The 20000-nt window shown below is 41.2% G+C and overlaps 3 protein-coding genes across 9 annotated transcripts in view; 1 reads left to right on the forward strand and 2 right to left on the reverse strand.

The window, feature by feature from the left end:
- The window catches only part of LOC135114661 (transmembrane protein 214-B-like), a 26833-nt gene extending 24813 nt beyond the window's left edge, over positions 1–2020 (reverse strand). The window contains exon 1 of the mRNA XM_064030526.1: positions 1857–2020. Within this exon, the coding sequence (XP_063886596.1) occupies positions 1857–1986 (130 nt within the window). The 5' untranslated portion in view covers positions 1987–2020. The remainder of the gene's footprint in view (positions 1–1856) is intronic.
- Positions 2021–2562: 542 nt separating this feature from the next.
- On the reverse strand, positions 2563–17690 carry LOC135114664 (uncharacterized). Of its 4 annotated transcripts, none has more exons than XM_064030532.1 (6): positions 17672–17690; positions 8362–8477; positions 6336–6587; positions 5973–6112; positions 5269–5535; positions 2563–4924 (listed from the first exon to the last, which is right to left on the reverse strand). In XM_064030532.1, exons 2-6 carry the CDS (start codon positions 8395–8397, stop codon positions 4036–4038), a joined length of 1584 nt encoding a protein of 527 aa, XP_063886602.1. In that variant the 5' UTR covers positions 8398–8477; positions 17672–17690; the 3' UTR covers positions 2563–4035. The 4 variants fall into 4 exon arrangements, with proteins under 4 accessions (XP_063886602.1, XP_063886601.1, XP_063886600.1 ...); XM_064030531.1 differs by lacking the exon at positions 17672–17690 and adding an exon at positions 8792–8840; XM_064030530.1 differs by lacking the exon at positions 17672–17690 and having other exon boundaries at positions 8362–8649.
- A 2222-nt stretch (positions 17691–19912) lies between these two features.
- LOC135114665 (methionine aminopeptidase 1-like) overlaps positions 19913–20000 on the forward strand; it is a 16647-nt gene continuing 16559 nt past the window's right edge. For 2 of the 4 annotated variants that reach the window (XR_010275620.1, XM_064030535.1), the window contains exon 1: positions 19913–20000. This exon is cut by the window's right edge and continues 64 nt beyond it. Coding sequence is in view for 1 of the 4 variants with exons in the window: in XM_064030535.1 (XP_063886605.1) it covers positions 19913–20000 (88 nt within the window). In the remaining 3 variants the exon portion in view is untranslated. The other 2 variants (XM_064030537.1, XR_010275621.1) reach the window with 2 other exon arrangements.

The raw sequence follows: 20000 nt of genomic DNA on the forward strand, positions 1-20000 counted from the left end.
GTTTTTCTTTTTTAATGAAAATACAAAAAACTGAGCTTTAGATTTTTGCATATTTTGACAAGTTTTCTTGGATTTTCTTGAAAACACAAGATACTCTGATAGTTTTCTAAGAAAATCATGTGAACTTTCTTTTTTGGTTTTGTTGCTGAGAAAAAAAAATCCAAAATTTTTCCTTATCTGGATATTTCTCCAGCTAGAAAAGAAAATAATAATAATAATAATAATAATAATAATAATAATAATAATAATAATAATAATAATAATAATAATAATAAACACTCAAACAAAATTTGGTCACAATTTTTTAGGCATTATAATTACCTTTCTAATGACACCAGAATAATTGAAATTGGACAATAAATGGTGGAGAAATAAGCCTCAATAGTGCAATAAGTTAGTTTTGAGATATGAGGCTCACGTGCTTTCCATTCCTATGTAGTTATGTCATACTGAAATTTTTAGGTGCCAAGTATCATCATGTGTTTGTTTTGAGTTGTAGATGATTTTGAGCCATAACTGCAAGTGTTAGATTCACAGATGGCTTGTTTTGTTGGTATCTGGAATCTCTTAGATGGAATAATGCACATTTCATTTTTAGATGAGGTTGTGCCATACTGATGCATGTGCTCTGCTCTCAGCTAATATCCAGCATACTTTAGCAAGTACCTCGCTCCTTTCAGTAAAGTAAGACTTCTTATCCACTGTGGTGAAAGAGAGCAAAAAAGTGGGGAGTGAGTAAATGCTAAGCAGGCACAGAAGCTGATAAAAGAAGGAGCATCACAAACCCATTCCCTCTCTCTAAGCGTGTACAACATGCACAGAGCACTGGCACTGACAGCCATATTTATTAAATTCTCCCTGGTGACTGGGAAGCAAATGGGTATTTACATGGCATTTAAATGTGGATGACAAATTATTGTGCACACATTGTGAAGTACTAGGTCTATGGATGTCATGAGATGATTTTTTCATTTTTTTTTTCTTTTTTATTTTCAACTCAGTTGGTCCCCTTAAGGGTGTGTTCAGCGAGGGCAAAGGGCCCTGGCTAGTTTAGGTTGGATAATGTTAGGGTAATGACCTGAAGGGAGGAAGGGGGGGTCCAAGAGGGTGGTTAGGTTAGGATAATGTAAAAATTTAGTTTTCAAAATATGCCGTTTCTTATCTTTAGACTCACGAATGTAAAAAAAAAAAAAAAAAATGCCTCGTTTTGGCTTTCCCCATCCAAAAACCCCACTTTCCCACAATGTCCCCAAGCTGTTGGGGAGAGGGGGAGAGAAAAACTACATAGGGTGTTTTGTGTTAAACTGCAATTTTTCTGATGGAAAGTGTAAAATGCTTTGTTTCCAACAATGAGATTGAAATGCATCAAGTGTCAGCCAGCTGGTGCCAGCCAGTGTCGGGGGAGCGGGCAGCGAGTTTCATTTTAAGTAACAGCTGGAGTGTAACACTGCCGCCTGGCACCGACAATCTGCCTGTCACATCCACTGTGTGTAGAGGTACAGCTTCTCATTTGCGGAGCCACTTTAATGACCAAGACAGTGGGAACATTGAGACCTGTCCAATGACATAGGTGGCAGGAGGATGCGCGTCAAAACACCTTCATTGCACTGAAGATACACTGTCAGTGTACCTCACGACCTTTCCCAATATTAAGACACTCGTGGTGGCTCATGACTTCCAGGCCACGACCACTCTAGTCCTGGCCAGCACTTCCCCGGGCACACTGCGGGCAGTACAATGCCCGAGGCTCCTCCAACACTCACTGTCACCGAACACTTCGGTACATTTGTCAGGCGAATCCAGCCCCAGGCCACATATTACCTGCCTTAACTCTGAAACTACACCATATTTCATACCCGTCGCTGTCACTCTGGGGGTCTTTTCGATGAAGTTTTTCCTCTCTTCTTTGCTGAGCTTTCCATTTGGCACAGAGGAGGCTTTCTTCCTCGAGTTTTTGACCAGCTCCCACTCTCCTGCGGCGGCCATGTTCACCTGCTCAGGCTGCACTGCTATGGCGCTGCCGGCTGGGGCTACGACACTAAACTATATAAAATATCGAGATGTTGCTATTCACCACTTCTCATTGATATGTTTCCTGTATCTAAAAAAGTACAATTAAACTGGAGGTAAGCGCACAATACCAACGATATCATAAGAACCTTTGTTAGGATTCGTACTGTAGGGATGTATATATATTTTTATTTTGATTTCTAAAGCTTTTGAGACTTTAGTATGTGCAATTTCCTTCCTATAAATATTTTATTCTATCCTATGCTCAGGGGAGGCTAGCAGGCTCCGCCCTTTCTCCTTTGTTGTACGTTTCCATATATGGAAAAAATTAACCTAGGAATCAATCAACTAATAAATCACCCTAGACCTATGGATCCAAGTTATGACTCTCAATCAAGAGTCTTCTTCCCAAGCACATTTTTATCTATTCATTTATTTATTCACTTATTTTTTAATTACATACAGCAAGAAGTAAATTTTGAGCCAATAATAATTTCTGCAGCAAAATTCTAAATTGCACTTTACACTTCCAAGATGTGAAATAACACACTCTTTTTGATGACATCAGTTTCATTATGAAACACTTAACACCATTTCTCATCAACTGTTGACAAGAGGGAGCAAAACATTTGTCTGAGACAATACATAAATGTATATGAGACAGCAAAGCTCCACTGTCAGCAGAAGTACCTGGACCATTAAAACAGAGTTATGAGGTATTTATTGCCACTCAGCACTTGGTCCCAGACATGCAATTGCAAAGTCTATGACAAAGACCACTAACTTTCCAAGCTGCATGCTGGTATCCTTGCACCAAGTGAGTGGCATGATGGACAGAACACAGTAAGAGAGCACATGTCTTTACTTGCTGTTCAGCTTTTAAATGTGTAGCATTGAGATGTTGATGATTAAGGCCAATAAACTGTGAAGTATAGAGCATGCACAGCTGTCTCATAATATGTACTTCACATGACTATTATCATGGCAATGTATCAAGTCTAATCATCTACAGATCAGAAAATATTTCATCTAGCTTTAGTCACAATATCTCATCCAATGGAGATGAGTCATCAGACTGGTTTAAATAGAAAGGATGATTAAGCAACAAGTGTATGTAGAAGGTTCAGTGTATAGGTCCAGGATGAATTGAGGAGTGTGCAGGTGGCCAAATGTTGCACATCTCTTAAGGGAAAAATGGTAAGAAATAAACTGACAGGCATATACAAATATGGAGTGATCATGAAGTAAGAGGACTGAACTGAAATGCTTGAGAGGGTTGTGGGGATGCAAGGTATTACAAGATAGAAGCTAGAGTGGTGTGTATGGAGAGGGGTAAATGCTTTCTCTTTCATCACAGGAACAGGCATCAGAATGGAAGAGATTAGAATATCAGATCAACTGTGTTTTCCATGTTATTCACATGTATGTTATTAATTTGCAGCAAATAATCTAAATAACTACAAATATTCTAACCTTGTGTTTGTTATTAAAATACAATATTGCACAAGAAAACTTGGATTCTTTTTTTCTACTTCCCTTACTGACAGCGCTCAAACATCTTCACAATACATTCCTCTCCATCTTAACATTACATTTTCAGATCTTCCCTTGTCATGACTTGCAACTAAATAATTCCACTTAGCTTATGTTTCCTTGGGATTGAACAAAGCAAATATGAATTATCTCATATTTCAGAAACAGTATGATCTAAAAACTTCAGAATCAGAATTATCCTTTCATATTTACTTCTTTCCTCTTTCTGCAGGCTCAAAAGTTTTATGTCTTCCCCTTCCTGTAAGCCCTCTGAGCGGTAAGCAAGAAGACTGTACGTGAGTGGCAAAACAACATATCACAGAAAATATAATGCCATTCCAAACATGAGACTGAGCAAAACAAATCTGGTTGTCATTGCCTTATGTTTGCTGTGTCAGAGGTTCACTTCTCCAGCAAAACTCATAAATGTTATAGCATTTCCTAACATGTCATGACACCTCCAGCAGAGTGACTATAATTATACCTTACAGACTATGCTCTTCTTTGTTGTTCAGCACATATGGTGAGATGTGCAGGATGGAGGTGAATGGCTGGGTGGGAGGGTGAGTGAGTGGACACATCATGCATCACTGGTATACTGTGACCAGTGATGTCATGCACAGCTGACATCTCATGGTGGGAAAGCTCATGAGATGCCATATCCTCAGTCACAGTTGGCAGGGCTGGCAGTTCAGCATCAAAGTCACTGTTTGTCTCCTGGGGTGGTGTCTGCAGGAGGTGTTGTGCCTGGATTACTTTTTGTCTGTTCCCTTTTCTCTTCTTGGGACAAATGATGGTGGTGAGCTCTTCCTTAGCATCACCTCCTTCTCCTCCACTCACCTGCTGCCTGAGCGTTCTTGACACTGCCATTGCTATCCCTGAACACTGGCCAAAGGTTTCTAGAGCATTCAATAATTCATTCTTTTTTGTATTTTGATAGCTTTGTATGAACTTGTTGATGGGTTTTAGAAAGTTGTCAGGATTACACTCTATCTTTGTCACTAAGTCATCAAACACAGCCTTGAGGCTCTCCTGGCAATGTCTGACAGCCTGATTGCATATCTCACTCTCAGGCTCAAAGTCATCCATAAGTTGCAGCTGATTACCATAACCTTCCATATCTAATGGCTGGATTGGCTGAGGCACTGACAAAGTAGTATAATTATTTCTAAAGTTTTCTTCATTGTCCATCATATTCTGCTGTTTCTTGGAGGTTGGTGTACATATGGCAATTATTACATTTTCATCTTCTGTTTTCTCTATACTGGCACAGTGAGATGCATACTTCTCACAGAAAGGCTTGAGGTGGTTCTGAAGGTCCAGTAACATTTTTTTTCCTGTAGGCTTGGGAGACTTTGGGTAGAAAAGCTTGTAGTACAGACTGAAATGGAAAATAATTACAACTTTTATATCACAAACAGAAATAAACATGCATACATACATCCGTAAAATTATAGTGCCTCACTACATAGCTTTGCTACATGTAAATGGGGTGCTGAATAAGGTTAACAAATACGTGCACAAAATTATGTAAATATTACTCAATGGCATATTTAATTAGAAGGCCTCAAATTGACAACTGTCAAAATTAAATCAAGCACCCCATATGACATTCAGTTTTCAAGATCCTCTTCCACTCAAGCTTATTCTTCACCAATTTCTCATGCATGTTATTTTCATTTAAGGCACACAGCTGCACAATACATTAACTTTAATCAATCTTACCGGTAACAAAACTGTTTGTCAGGACACTTGGATCGATCTGAAGACACAAAGACATATTGGTCCCCATAGTGTGCCTGGAGATCTTGCTTGATGACCTCCAGAGCTGTCAGTGGTGTGTGCCCAGCCTTGTACAGTGCTGTCAGCTTCTGCACTGTTTCATCTGATACATCCCTCTTCCTCAGGGATTCAGGGGAAAGCAAGTGATGGTTGTGCCGGAAGTCCAAATACACTCGGGTTGGAAATTCCTGCAGATACTGATCTGTTGATCTGTGAGTGAACAAAATGGGAAATGATACTCAGTCAAGAAATCCTGATCATGACTGGTTTTCCAACATATAGAAATGAAAAGACACACAGGAGAAATTTGTATTAATAATAATTAGATTATCAATTCATTAACAATATGAGCATTATATCCATAAAATGAACTTGTATTGCTCTAATATGAAGCATAATTAGCTATGCAATGATGTAGTGATTTGTGAACTTGACTAATAAATAAGTACTTATCCTGTCAGAGTGTGAATAATTTTTCTAACTATAGAAGCTTGAGTAAAACGTCCTGTGTTTTCTAAGGCATCTTAATTTGTGCATGATATACTCAAGGGTCAAATATTCTATCTTGCCACAGCATCTGCAATTCTAAACACAGAACCGCATTCTTTTTCTAACACAAAGTGCATAGTACAAAGTGATCCACTCACTGGGACACCTTTCCACTGGCCATGTGTGTGCGCTTCACCACCAGGAACATCTTGGCAGGGCACCACGTGTTTTTTGATGATGCCTTTTTATTGGCTGATGGTGACCTGGAGTATGTTCTGTGTTGACACCTCATGTCAATCTGAAACAAAACTAACTGTTGCTAAAACTGGAAAAATTAATATAGTATTTATATTTACATCAATGAACTGTTTTATGACTTCATTTATTCAACTGATTTCATGATTAATTATATATTTTTTTCTAAATATATCAACAGGATATTAATGACATCTAGATTAACACAAAGCAAGTCAGTACCAAAGACATTTCTGATAACTTGGACAAACAAACTAATTTCTTACCCGATAAATGTTTTGTGTCTTTTTTCCCCCACATATTGGGTAAGTCTTATCGACTCTCCAAGTCACAGCAGATGCTCTCTCCAAATCTTTGATCCAGAGCTTTGCCTCAGCCTTGGTCTTGATCTTGAGACGTATGGTTGCCTCAAATTTGATGGATGGCACCTCATACTTGTTGTGCAGGAGGAGGCTTTCTTCCTTGCCAAACACGTTGAATTTGCATATTCGATACTCATAGGCTTCAGGTAAAATTTGCTGTTAGGTGAAGAGAGAGAGAAACATGTTTGCTGCCTCATCACATTAAATGGAGACTTCACTGTTTTTTTAAAGATTTACCAGAAAACAATGGCAGATTCATTAGGCACACTGGTATATTTGCTATGACATATTTACAATATATTTTACTATGCATATTCTCTATGAACTGCGGTGATTTTTACATATTTGGTGAATATTAATATAGAAAATAAATAAATATAAAAATTACACACACACACACACACACACACACACACACACACACACACACACACACACACACACACACACACACACACACACACATATATATATATATATATATATATATATATATATATATATATATATATATATATATATATATATATATATATATATATATATATATATATATAAAATGCTGTTTATAATTTTAGATCAGCATTCCAACTTCCAAAGACACATGTATTATGTGACAAAATCTTTGGCTTGCTCAATAAGATGTAGCATTAAAGTGTTTAATATTGAAATCTTTCATATGCATTGCTATTGATAAGGCAGATCATGGACTCATCATGTAATGGTGCACACACACACACACACACACCATGACAGGCACACATTCATCATGACAGACACACACTCACTCATGACAAACACACACTCTAACCAAGACAAACACACACTTACTCATGACAGACAGACAGATCAGATCAGATGATGATTCATGGTATAGCCTTTGCAATGACACCCCTTCATCCTTCTTGGTCTCTGTTTTCTTTCTTTTGTGTGTGCATGTATGTGTGTGCTTTTTCTATATATTTCCTTCTAGTTTTTCACCTCCTTTCCCATAATCTCTCTTTTCCTCCACATTCTGTATATGTCTTTTACTTTCCCTTCTTCCTGGGTATTCTTGATGTCAAATATACAGTACAATTGATACACTTCCAGTAAGTTTAGATTTATTTTCTATGCATGGCTGTGAGCTTGAAGCACTCCCTTTTACTTCCATACTCTCTGCATTCAAGAATAAAGCATTAAAGATTTTCCACTTCTGCCCTGTAAATCTTTTCCTATCCTTTAGGTTAAGACTGTCTGTCCTCTCCCTGAACAGGATGAGTGGAGCACGATTATTATCACATAAATTGTGTACCTTCACTGTTTCCCTTTTGCAGTTTTTATAAATTTGCAAACTCAACTTTTTATTTAATTTTTCCTTCCACTTTTCTGTCCCAGTTACACACACACACACACACACACACACACACATATATATATATATATATATATATATATATATATATATATATATATATATATATATATATATATATATATATATATATATATATATATATTTACAGAGTTCTCTGATTTCTCTTCTTGTAAACATTTTAGGTTTAAGCGCATTTTCCTGGTGTAATTTTTGGAATCTTTCATCCATAGGGTATTGTTATCCCCACTGGTGTCTTCTATGGTGTATACTGAATCATTCCTCTGTTTCTTTACCACTTCCTGCAGGTATGTTAGCCGTGCCCTCATTATCCTGGTTTCCAGCATTGATGCACCTGTCTCTCCTCTGATGCTCGCCACACTGGCATATTTCCTGGCTCCCACTATTCTTCTGTACACTGCATTTTCTACCCTCTGAAATCTGTCTTCTGTCTGTCACACTCACCGTGACAGACACGTACGTACTCATGACACACACACACACACACACACACACACACACACACACACACACACACACCAAGGTTTCGCATTGTGTTCCTATGCCTATAATTACCTGTAACAAAGGGTAATTAGTGAGTGGATCAGCCATCTCTACATCCCCATGGTCAACCTCACTGGCTCAGCTGCCACCGCGTAAACAATGATCTTGATCTTCACCTCAACCCTCCACTGTAATCGGTGATAGAGTGAGATTAAGGGCATAACTATGATCATAGTAGGATTAGGACCAATATAAGGAAAGGAGAGAGTGAGGAAAGAACGAAGATCAACTATGGAGTAGTACAAGAGAAAACAAGCCGGAGAGGATGTAGGAGATTGGGGAACCACAAGCTTGTGATTAAGACATGGGATGGGAGAAACAGAGAGAAGACTTTCCTGTGAGACTATGAACAGTACATCACAATATACATAGGTGTAATTAAAAATGTTGTTTATATTTTTTCTAGATATAAATAAAAGCTAAAGTAAACTGGTTCTCAAACTTTGTTGCTTAGTAGGCCACCGAAGGTACGTCTCGGACTTAGAGGCACACCGAGCCTGTAGTCAGTACAGGGCAGGCCGACTAAAAGAAGATAACTACGTATCCAGAGAAGTTAGAATGGTCACTTTGGTGATGGTCACTGCGCACAGTTTGCGAATCACTGCAGTCTAGATGTAGTACAATGAGAAATTCTAATGTCATTCCCTCCCCTTAACACAGGCCCTATATTCAAAAATCTTGTTAATCTGTCACTAGAACCATAAAAAAAAAGAAAAAAATCCTTAAAAAACCCGTGTCACTTAATTTAGATTTACTGGAACTTTTGTAAGTAATCGGGATGCAGCCACAAATGTTTCACAATATGATCCTCAGACTGACGGACACGTTACGCTTCTTCTCTCAAGTGTAAACCAAGAGGAATATGAGAGGCTGACACACACACACACACAGAAGGTGTAGGTACGCCATAGACAGATGAATCTGTATGAGCGGCAGTGTTTTAGGCTTCCCGTCCGGCAAAATAAACGAATAGAAGATAAGTGAGGTGAAAAATGAATATGTAAAATCAAGTGAATAAATAGATAAATGAGTAAGTAAATAAATAAATAAATAAATAAATAAGTAAATAAATAAACGATAACGATGCCGGTGCCGCCATAACGAAGTAGATATCACGATAACGAAGCGGGAATCTCCACAACAAAGTGAGTTTCACGATAACGAAACGAGTTTCATGATAACAAAGCGAGTTTCACTATAACGAAGCGGATTTCACGATAACGAAACGAATTTCACAAATACGAAGCGAGTTTCACGATAATGGAGCGAGAATCGCCATAATGAAGCGGATTTCACGATAACGAAGCGAGTTTCACGAATACGAAGCGAGTTTCACGATAACGGAGCGGGAATCGCCATAACGAAGCGGATTTCACAATGATGAAGCGAATTTCACGATAACGATGATGATGTCGCCATAACGAAGCAAATTTCTCGATAACGAAGCTACGTTGAAGTAAGTTTTCCTTGGCAGGGATGAATCCTTTCTCCCCTCAAGGAGTCCTCCCAGGTCTGCAGGAGTATGTGGGGACAGTGACGGTGCAATCCTCCAGCCCCTCACACTGAGCAAGAGGTCATCAGAAAGAAATTTCGACAACCTACCAGACACTGCTATGGAAGGCGCACTCTTCACTCCAAAAGAGATCCCTCGCATGGCAGTGTCTGGGGCATAGTGGAGGGCAGGTGTTTTCTCCTTTACAGTCAAGTCCTGAACGCGGAAATTTGATGAAGCACTACACACAATTCACCAGACACTGTCATGAAAGGAGGAGCCCTTATCCCCCCTTGAGGACCCCTCTGATGGCACCATCTGGTATATGGTGCTTAGCTTTCTCTTGTTAGCGATGGCCTCTTGCCGGGTGTGAGGGGCTGGAAGTGAACGATCATATCTGAATGAGGAGGTAAAGCAGTAAAGGGACTTGTGCCCGATCCCCGCCCTTGGTCCCGGATGGAACCAGACAGCCACCCTCCCCTCCAGTATACACCCCCTGCCCTCCAGGGGCCGGAACAAATTTTGGTTTCAGAGTCCGAAATGACGTTTAAATTTTGCACTGAATAATAAATCATCGCCAGTACATGAAAAAATGAGTTTGGTTGAAGCGCGTGAGAAAATCGTTTCATTAGTGAGGTGATGGGAGGGGACTTTGTACCTCTGCGTGAACTGAGTGTCTCCTACAATGCCAATGATTAATTCTAAGCCCGAGAACAAGAAGGGCCAATATCAAAAGGTTAGGTTTTGAGAAAAACGCCGTTCTAGCACATAGATTTCTGACTGATCATTGACTTTGGCTCAGAACAGAGTGCTGGTGTGGTTTCCCTATCGCGCCACCGACTTTGACCGTTATAGCACTAATAGAATCGTGTAATTACAGTTGACTGGTAGGCTTATCTCAAAAGGGCCATTTTTCGACATTGGCCCTTCTTGTTCTCGGGCCTAGAATTTAGGGTAATGACTTCAGCTTGCTTGCAGTACGTATTTGAGGCGATTTAGAAAGAAATAAAACTTCAGTGATATTATATGTGTTTTTTTTTTTTTCAGATACAGTCATTGTATAACACACTGATAACTTGCTGGAATAAACTGGAGCCATCGCCATCTCTCTCTCTCTCTCTCTCTCTCTCTCTCTCTCTCTCTCTCTCTCTCTCTCTCTCTCTCTCTCTCTCTCTCTCTCTCTCTCTCTTTGTTTCGTCGATCAAGTGACATATATATTTGCGTGATTGGTGGGCGCCTCTCGACCATCGCAGAGTCGGATAAGGGGAGACCAGCATCACACATTGAGGCAAGCAGACTCTTTTTTCTGTATCCATTCTCTTTACACTAAATAAACAGACATTATGATGAGACTCCTTCACCCTATATCCCCAGTCTGTAGGAGGCATTATGGGAGGAGGACGTACCACGCCGCTGAGCCCAACAGGTGCCCAGTACACACACGTACACACACACACACACACACACACACACACACTCTCTCTCTCTCTCTCTCTCTCTTTACATACACACACACACACACACACAAAAAGAATTAAATAACTAAGTTAATAAATATTAACGAAAGAAATAATTCACTTACATACTAAGTAGTACAAACCCATAACTATTTGCCTGTTTAATGATTTTCTAGTATAATACATTTCATAAGGAGGCACAACCAATAATAGTGACTAATCTAACCTGTAGTTTTCGTTTTTCTGTGTAGCTTTTGTCAGTAAGACCCATATTCAGAAACGCTTTGCTCTCTCACCACGACTATTTTCAAAGGCCACGGAGGTTATTAACCGGGTTCTCAGGGGTGTTTCTCATGTTAACAATATAGAAATCTTGTTAGTTAATCTTCAATGGAATCATAGTAACATCCTTAAAACCCGTGTCACTTCCACTAGAGGCAGAAATGTTTCAGAATATGGACCTAAGTAGCATGAAGGCAATGATAAACACGTGCCATCATTATTTTTATTATTATTATTATTATTTTTTCCTGCGAGAGGATGAAAAATATTGACTTGAAGATGTTTACAAGGGTGTCTCGGGATCGTAGCCAATTACCTAAACATGACGCGACTGGGTGAACGTCTCCAGGCGAAGCTCTTTCACCTCCCCTCGACCTTCTATATGCCCCTCCTCCCTCTCTCTCTCTCTCTCTCTCTCTCTCTCTCTCTCTTCAGTGGAGGCAGTGTCACCGAGAGAGAGAGAGAGAGAGAGAGAGAGAGAGAGAGAGAGAGAGAGAGAGAGAGAGAGAGAGAGAGAGAGAGAGAGAGAGAGAGAGAGAGAGAGAGAGAGAGAAATCGTGCCAGTCTTTAATAAGTAAGGAGAGCCGAGTGTTAAGAGTCAAGACGCCTTAGGGCGGTATGACAAGGTGGGGGCAGATGGCATCTAGGAAGGGGCGTTTTTTGAGGGGAAGAAGGGAAGCGGGGGCAGATGGAGTCTGGGAAGGGGCGTCCTTTGAGGGGAAGGAGAGAAGTGGAGGCTGGTGTCGGGGTTGCGCAGCGGGGTGGACACCTGAGAGGTGTCTATGGGAAAGAGGAGCGGAGGACGGTGGAGTGGGTGTCACCGTGTCAGAGGATTAAGTGCTCATTTCACGCAGGCCAATAAGAGGAGCGCCGCCCCTCGCCTCACTCCCTGCCACGCTTCTTTGCCTCTATCCCTGGCCCGCGCAGGACACCGGCGAGTATCTCCACAGTCACTCTCGGCGGCTTTCACCTCACGAACCTCTGCTGCCGATCCCCAGTACCTCCGTGGCTGAACTCGAGACGAGTGAGGCTTGAGAGTGTTCCGCACTAACACGTACAGTCGTGGAAGTCGTTAACAGTTCCACCAACCACTTGAATACACAGTGCACTGATTCAACACCGCGCAAGATACAAGTCATATTTAATTTGACAGAGACACTTATATAGTTGTTGTTGGGCAGGCGTGAACGGTGTAGCACGGAGTGCTTGCTGATGGTGCGGTAGTGTCATGGCGCTCCCCACCAGCGTGTCCGTTTCGTCATGGGTGCAGGACGATGCCACAGAGGAAACGCCCCTTCTCTCCATCCCTCAGCGGCCAGCCACAGCCATAGCTTCCTTAGAAGAGGCGGCGGCGGCTCTCACATCCACTACTGCTACGCTCCCCCTCAGACTATCTCCACTTAGTCCTCATCTATTGACTGACACTGGAAAGGCGAAGGACGTTGTAACTTGTGAAATGTCGCCGTTGTCTACACCGGCTGTGAGTAAAGCTGCCTTGGAGAACAGGAAGGATACAGCCAATGACAAAAGCGAGCCTCTGCTGCTGCATATTGCCGTCACTGCTGATGCTCCTCAATCGTCACTCTGCACCGTCACGGACACCCACCGCAGCCCTCACTCTTCCATTGTGACCAGCCGCGTCGTTTCCTCCAACCCCAGAGTAAATTCCCTTGAGGCGTGCTGCAAAGGATCACCAGGGGTAGCGGGTTCAGTCTCTCACTCCCGCAACGAGGCGGGTGGGTCGTCTGGGAAATCGTCTCTGGAAGAACGACTTTCCAAGATCTGGTCAACATCGGCAGAATCAAATGCTGACTGCGAAGGTGACAATTGTGAAGGACCTGATCTCAGATGCCGAAAATGTGGGAAAATTGTATCCGCAACTAAAATGGAAGAAATAAAAACGACATCAAAAGCTAGTCAGGGTCTAAAGGGCGCCATATCTAAGTACAGCTCCCATATAGATTCCTTCAGACGTGGAGTACAGACACAGCAGCAGTCGGTGATTCTTCATCCCCCTGCCCGTCAATACTTCCAGTCCGCCAAGGAACACAAACAGAAAAACTCACAGAATTATTCCACGCTCCTGAGCACTTGTTCTAACAACATAAAAAAAAAGGGGTCACGCAGGCAGAGCGTGGACGTCATCTACGCCCGAGAGCCCTCCGAGCCTGCCATAGATAAGATGAAGGCCAAACGAAGACTTTCAAGGCAGACGGACGTGTCATCCATTGAGCTCATGACTCTGAACGAAGGCAATGAACTGGAAGACACCCAAGGCAAAGGCTCGCCCTTCCCTGCCACAACACATTCTGACGACCATCCATCTATCGCAACCCTGCAGGTGCAAGGAGAGAACATACATCTGTCTCACTGCCAGCTCTCGCCTGGAGGCACGAGGATCCAGAACCTGAGGACCTCCAGTTCAACGGAAAGCTGTCCCCGCGCACCCTGGAACAGTCTGGAGACCAATCTTTCCAACTCACAGGATATTGAGGAGAAATATATCATCAACGAAATGCGAAGTCATCCCGCTCCGCAAAACTTAGATCCTGAACTCGACACCGACCACGAGGGAGGAGGAAGCGATCAAGGAGAGCGAGTCAGTGACGATGATCCTGACAGGAATGCAGGCGGCACTAGACGAAGGCGATCCTCGGCAAAAATACCTGAATATCGGGCGAGAGGCGGCTGGCCGGAGTCGATGCTTTACCAGGACTGGTCAGCTGAGGCCGTGGTGCTGGTCGCCCTCCTCGTATACATCGCCTGCAAAGTGTTGAGCTTCATGGAGTCTCTAGCGCCCCGTCGGCCAGGGAACAGGAAGTGATCTGCGGGTATTCGTGAGGACAGCGGTAGCATGATTAATAGTATTATTTAGTCTGTCTTGAAAAACGGAGGCAAAACACGTGATTCGTACGTGCAATAGTCACGTATAGTGTGTCGTCCTTTGTCAGCATAACTCCACATTGTAGACAAGTTCTTTTGAGGATAATGTGATCTCTCTCTCTCTCTCTCTCTCTCTCTCTCTCTCTCTCTCTCTCTCTCTCTCTCTCTCTCTCTCTCTCTCTCTCTCTCACACACACACACACACACACACACACACACACAATATATATATATATATATATATATATATATATATATATATATATATATATATATATATATATATATATATATATATATATATATATATATATATATATATATATATATATATATATATATATATATATACATATATATAAAGATGTAGATATAGAAAGTTAAATGTATAGATTTACAGTATATATAGGTATTATTTATTTATTCATTCATCCTTGTTCATACTTATCTGGATATGACATTGTTATAACTCATTATTTTCGCGTCTTTTTTTTCACGTGACGCTCAGAGTGTATCTTTCTGTGCAGTAAACGTGGCAGTTACATCACTTTTTATTATTCACCTTAAGAGGCAGACACATTGCCCGCTCCAAGGTCCAGGGGCCGTGTTTTGCAATGCGCCGCTCTCTCATCAGGACCATTTCCAAAAGTGACAGCTAGTTGGGTTCTCATGGATGTTTTCCCCTTAACAACATAGAATCTTGGTTAAACTATCAACATAATCATAAAAGCATCCCCTGATAACACCATTAACTTCCATTCATTCATTGAACTTACTACATGGCGGGCTACACTATTCCCGGCAACACAGTACAAGACTCCGGCTTCTTTGGGTTCAGAGAGGAGAGCAGTGTACCCAAGAAGATGCGAGTCGCGTCAATAACTTGTCACTGAATTGAAAAAAAAAAAAAAAGTTTAGTCAATCCCCAGCGTCCCACTTTTGCCAGAATTAGCGGACTAATATGTTAACAGGCGAAAATAAGGTATAATTGCTATAATAGATTATAATTATATAAAATTGATAAAAGTAGAATAAAGTATTGATGAAAAAGCGTATACTCTAAGTTATGACACACACCTCTTATTGCTTCAGTGCTGGAGTGGAAAACTAAATTTTGTTGACAGATCCATTAAAATACTGCCCTTGTCTCTTCTTTTCTAGTGGTATTACATCAATCAGTCTCTCTCTCCCATCCATTCACCGAACGTTAGTAGATGCATGCCACAGAGAGAGAGAGAGAGAGAGAGAGAGAGAGAGAGAGAGAGAGAGAGAGAGAGAGAGAGAGAGAGAGAGAGAGAGAATAATAATTAGCTAGCATTTACATGACGCTTGCTGCTCTACTTGAGACATGTGTCAGTGTCATAATAGTATCGAGTGACGGTACAACTAAGGACACTAAAAGATCTAAACTCCTTGATCACTCCTGGCGTCAGTGATGTGTTTGGAAAGCATACAGGCGCCTTTCGGCTTACACAACGTATAGGGACTTCCAGGCATCGTGTAAACAGATATTGTGTAAAAAAAAAAAAAAAAAAAAAAAAATGGGAGAAGGATTAGGAGATAATATGATCAATTAAAAAGCACTATTATGTTCTTAAATCTATTTAGCAAATAATATCAATCCTTATATTTTATTATTGTTTCTCAATCCTCTCCTTAAATACTGTATAAAAGCTAAAACAATATAATACAGAAAAAAAAAGCTGGAAAAGAAATTCCCTCACAATTTACATATTACATACATATTTACATATTACATACATTTACATATTACATACATATTTACATACATATTTATTACATACATATTTACATATTACATACATTTACTTACAAAGCGAATGAACGGTTGAGCTACATCGTGCTAATGTGAAAACTTCGTGTAAATGAAATTAGATTAAATATATTTCAAGTCGTGTAAGTCGGATAAGTCGAGAGTCACCTGTGCATTAAAAAATTTAGTCAAACGACTCAAGCCGAGAGGCAAAATGTAGGTACGAGGCTTAAAATTTAATGTTGTGGATTATGAAACCTCTAGTGTGGTGTGTAAACGAGTATTATGTGTTTATTAATTATAATCACCCGATGGCAGGCTAGGCTGGTAGGTTGTCATGGAAACGTCTCTCGTGCTTCGGGATATTACGACCCACTTCCTCTCTCTCTCTCCAGCATAAATCCCCACCTTGCCAACCTGTGCAAAGCAGCGAGGCAGCGAAGAGAACATCGACTTTGTAAACACCTGGGATAACTTTCATTATGATTCCTCCTTGTGTTCGGTTGACGGCTGCTGGCGTAGTAAGGGATTTCCGTAAAAAAAAAAAAAAAATAAATAAATTAAATAAATAAATAAATAAATAAATAAAATGTCCTTGCTCGCTTAGCCAGGACAGACTAACTTATCAAACGCGCAGGCACCTGTTCTCAATAATCTCAAGGTCTTCCATGCGAATGCTCGTAGCTTACGTAACAAATTTTCAGACAGGAAACAGCGTTCTCAGAAAACTGCGATATAATCGGCGTAACAGCATCATGGTTAAATGTAGAAGTCAGGAACTGTCTGACTAATATAAAATTCCCGGTTACACAATATTAAAAAAAAATAATAATAATAGAGTACATAAAAATGAGAGGCGTCATCTTATTCTACATCAACACCAGTCTCGTCAAAGTATGCTTGTCATATCACTGCTATTTATGTACTATTAAACATGTAGTCTGTGTCCCCTAGACTTTTTCTTCACCCTGTTTACTATATTTGTGCTGTTGTTATTTTGCTGTACACTGCACAGGAATCCAAGGAACATGTGTGTGTGTGTGTGTGTGTGTGTGTGTGTGTGTGACAACACACACAGCCATCCATAGCACACCCTTACCAACCTAAAACACACCCAAACTCATCCAAAACTGACTAAAACACCCCAAAACATATCCAAAACAGCCAAAAAGACATCCAAACCGACCTAAGACACCCAGAAAAACACCTGCACCAACCCATAGCATACCTGTACCCACCCAAAACACACCTAAACTCATTAAAAAAAAAAAAACACTTAAAATACCCCAACACACACCTAAACACACTTAAAACATACCAAAACATACCCAAGTCACCCCTAAACACACCAAGAATGCTAAATATAAATATAAATATACAAGACAGAGACCCCAACATCAAAACACCACCTCCACACCCAGACATCCCTCATACCTGCATATGGTAGCGAAGGTGGCCGTGAATGGTACAAGTTCATGAGAGGTGAGAATATGTCAGGCAGTGTTGGTGTGGAGAGTCTGAAAGTGGAGGGTGTAGTTATAACAGAGAAGGATGGAATCAGGGAGGCAATCAAAGGGTTCTGGGAAGAAGTAGGTGGGGTAGGTGAGATGTTTAGTGTGAGAGAAGAATGTGTAACACTGGAAAGGAAGAATGCAGATGAACTGGATGAAAGAATCAGTAGGGATGAAGTGGAGAGGTGTGTGAGAAGGCAGAAGAATGGCAAGGCAGCAGGTCCAGATGATATACCCTATGAGTTCTACAAGAATGGTGGGGAGGTAGTGATAGACAGAATGACTGAGTTATTCAACCGAGTGTGGGATGAAGAGAGAGTGCCAAGAAAGTGGAATGAGAGCCGAGTGTGTCTGTTGCATAAGGGAGGATTTAAGAGTAAGAATGAGCTGAAGAACTACAGGCCAATTGCATTAGTGAATACAATAGGTAAAGTTTTCAGTGCAGTGTTGAATGAGAGACTGTGTAAATGGATTGAGAGAGCTGGAATGCTGGGTGAAGAACAGAATGGTTTTCGTAGGGACAGGAGAGCTGAGGACAATATGTTTGTGGTGAATGAAATGATTGAGAAGAAAAAGAAGGATGGGGGTAAATTGTACCTAGGTTTTTTGGATATAGAGAAAGCTTATGATAGAGTGAACAGAGAAATGTTAGGTAGAGTCTTAGAAAAGATTGGATTGAGTGCAAAGATAGTTAACATAGTGCAAAGTATGTATGTGGACACAAGAGCTAGATACAGGCTAGGAGACATAGAAACAGACTGGGTGAAGAGTGAGAGAGGAGTTAGGCAGGGCTGTATATTGTCACCAACCCTTTTTAGCCTGTATACAGAGGAGCTAGCAGCCAGGATGAGAAGAATGAATGTAGGGGTAAGTATGGGGAATGATAAAGTATGTGTGCTCCTTTATGCAGATGATGTAGTTGTTATGAGTGAATCGGCAGATGAGCTTCAAAGTTTGTTGGATGTAGTGGATGGCTATGGTAAAGACTTTGGAGTAAGGTTTAGCAGTGAGAAAAGCAAAGTAATGATTGTGAATAGGTCAGAGGATGAAAGTAATGTGGTATGGAGACTTGGAGAGAATGAGTTGAGACAGGTGCAAGAATACAAGTACTTAGGGATGTGGATGAGTCCTAGTGGGTGTGCAAAGGCAAAGAATGAAAAGATAAGTATGCTAAACCAGTGGGTAGGTCGATTGGGAAGCGCGGCAAGGATGAGAGCAAGTAAGTATGATGTGTTGAGAGAAGTGTGGAAGAGTGTGGCAGTGCCATGTATAATGTATGGTATGGATGTGATTGCATGCAATGAAAGTGAAATTGATAAGTTAGAAGTGGGCCAGAATAGAGTAGCAAGGATGGCACTGAGTGCACCAAGGTTCACAGCAGTTGAAGCCTTGAGAGGTGACATGGAATGGAGCACCTTCAGAGAAAGACTCACAAAAGCCACACTTAGGTACAAGATTAGGCTTGAGAGAATGGATGATGCAAGAATAGCAAGGAAGGTGTACCTGTGGAATGAAAGTGGAAGCAAATGGAGGAAGAGATGCATGAGAATGACAGACAGGAATGGATTGCAAGTTGTGTGGGCGATAAGAATGGCTGGTAGGAATCAAAATGAGCGTGAATGGGTGGTAACAAGAGCAGGCAGAGTGGGAGCCCAATGGGATGTGAGAAAATGGAAGAATGAGATAGACAAAGAAGTGAAATGTGTGGGACTGAATGAATGGAAGAATGAGGTGGAAAGAAAGAAGACCCTGGAATGGTACAAGGAGAAAGAGGCCCCGAGGTATGAAAGGTGGTATGATGGAAGCCTGGGCGGTGATCTTCTCTTCCGAGCGAGGCACAGTGTATCGATGTGAATGCAAGGAGTTACAGGTGGTCTGAGTCCCGCAGCAAAGTGTGCCAGATGTGTGACATGGGAGAGGATGAGACGGTGGAACATGTGGTGCTGGAGTGTGTGAAGTATGCCAGAGACAGGAATGAGATGATGCAAGTGATACTGACTGAGTTAGGGCATGATAGGAATGAAAGAGTGGAGAAGACGGGAAAAGAGTGGATGGTGTTGTTGCTGGGACTGTGTAGAGAGGAGAATGAAAGGATGATTGAGGCGGTGAAAGAGTTTCTGGAGAGAATGTGGCGTGCCAGGTGTATGAACAATTAGGATAGAGGATGCTGTTCGTTTCTCTTTTTTTTTTCCCCCTTTCTACAGGAGTTGCCGATCCAAAGGCCTGGCTCAGGAGTGATCCTGTGCCACTTG

Source organism: Scylla paramamosain, chromosome 28 (genome assembly GCF_035594125.1).
Source record: "Scylla paramamosain isolate STU-SP2022 chromosome 28, ASM3559412v1, whole genome shotgun sequence".
Taxonomy (NCBI): Eukaryota; Metazoa; Arthropoda; class Malacostraca; order Decapoda; family Portunidae; genus Scylla; species Scylla paramamosain.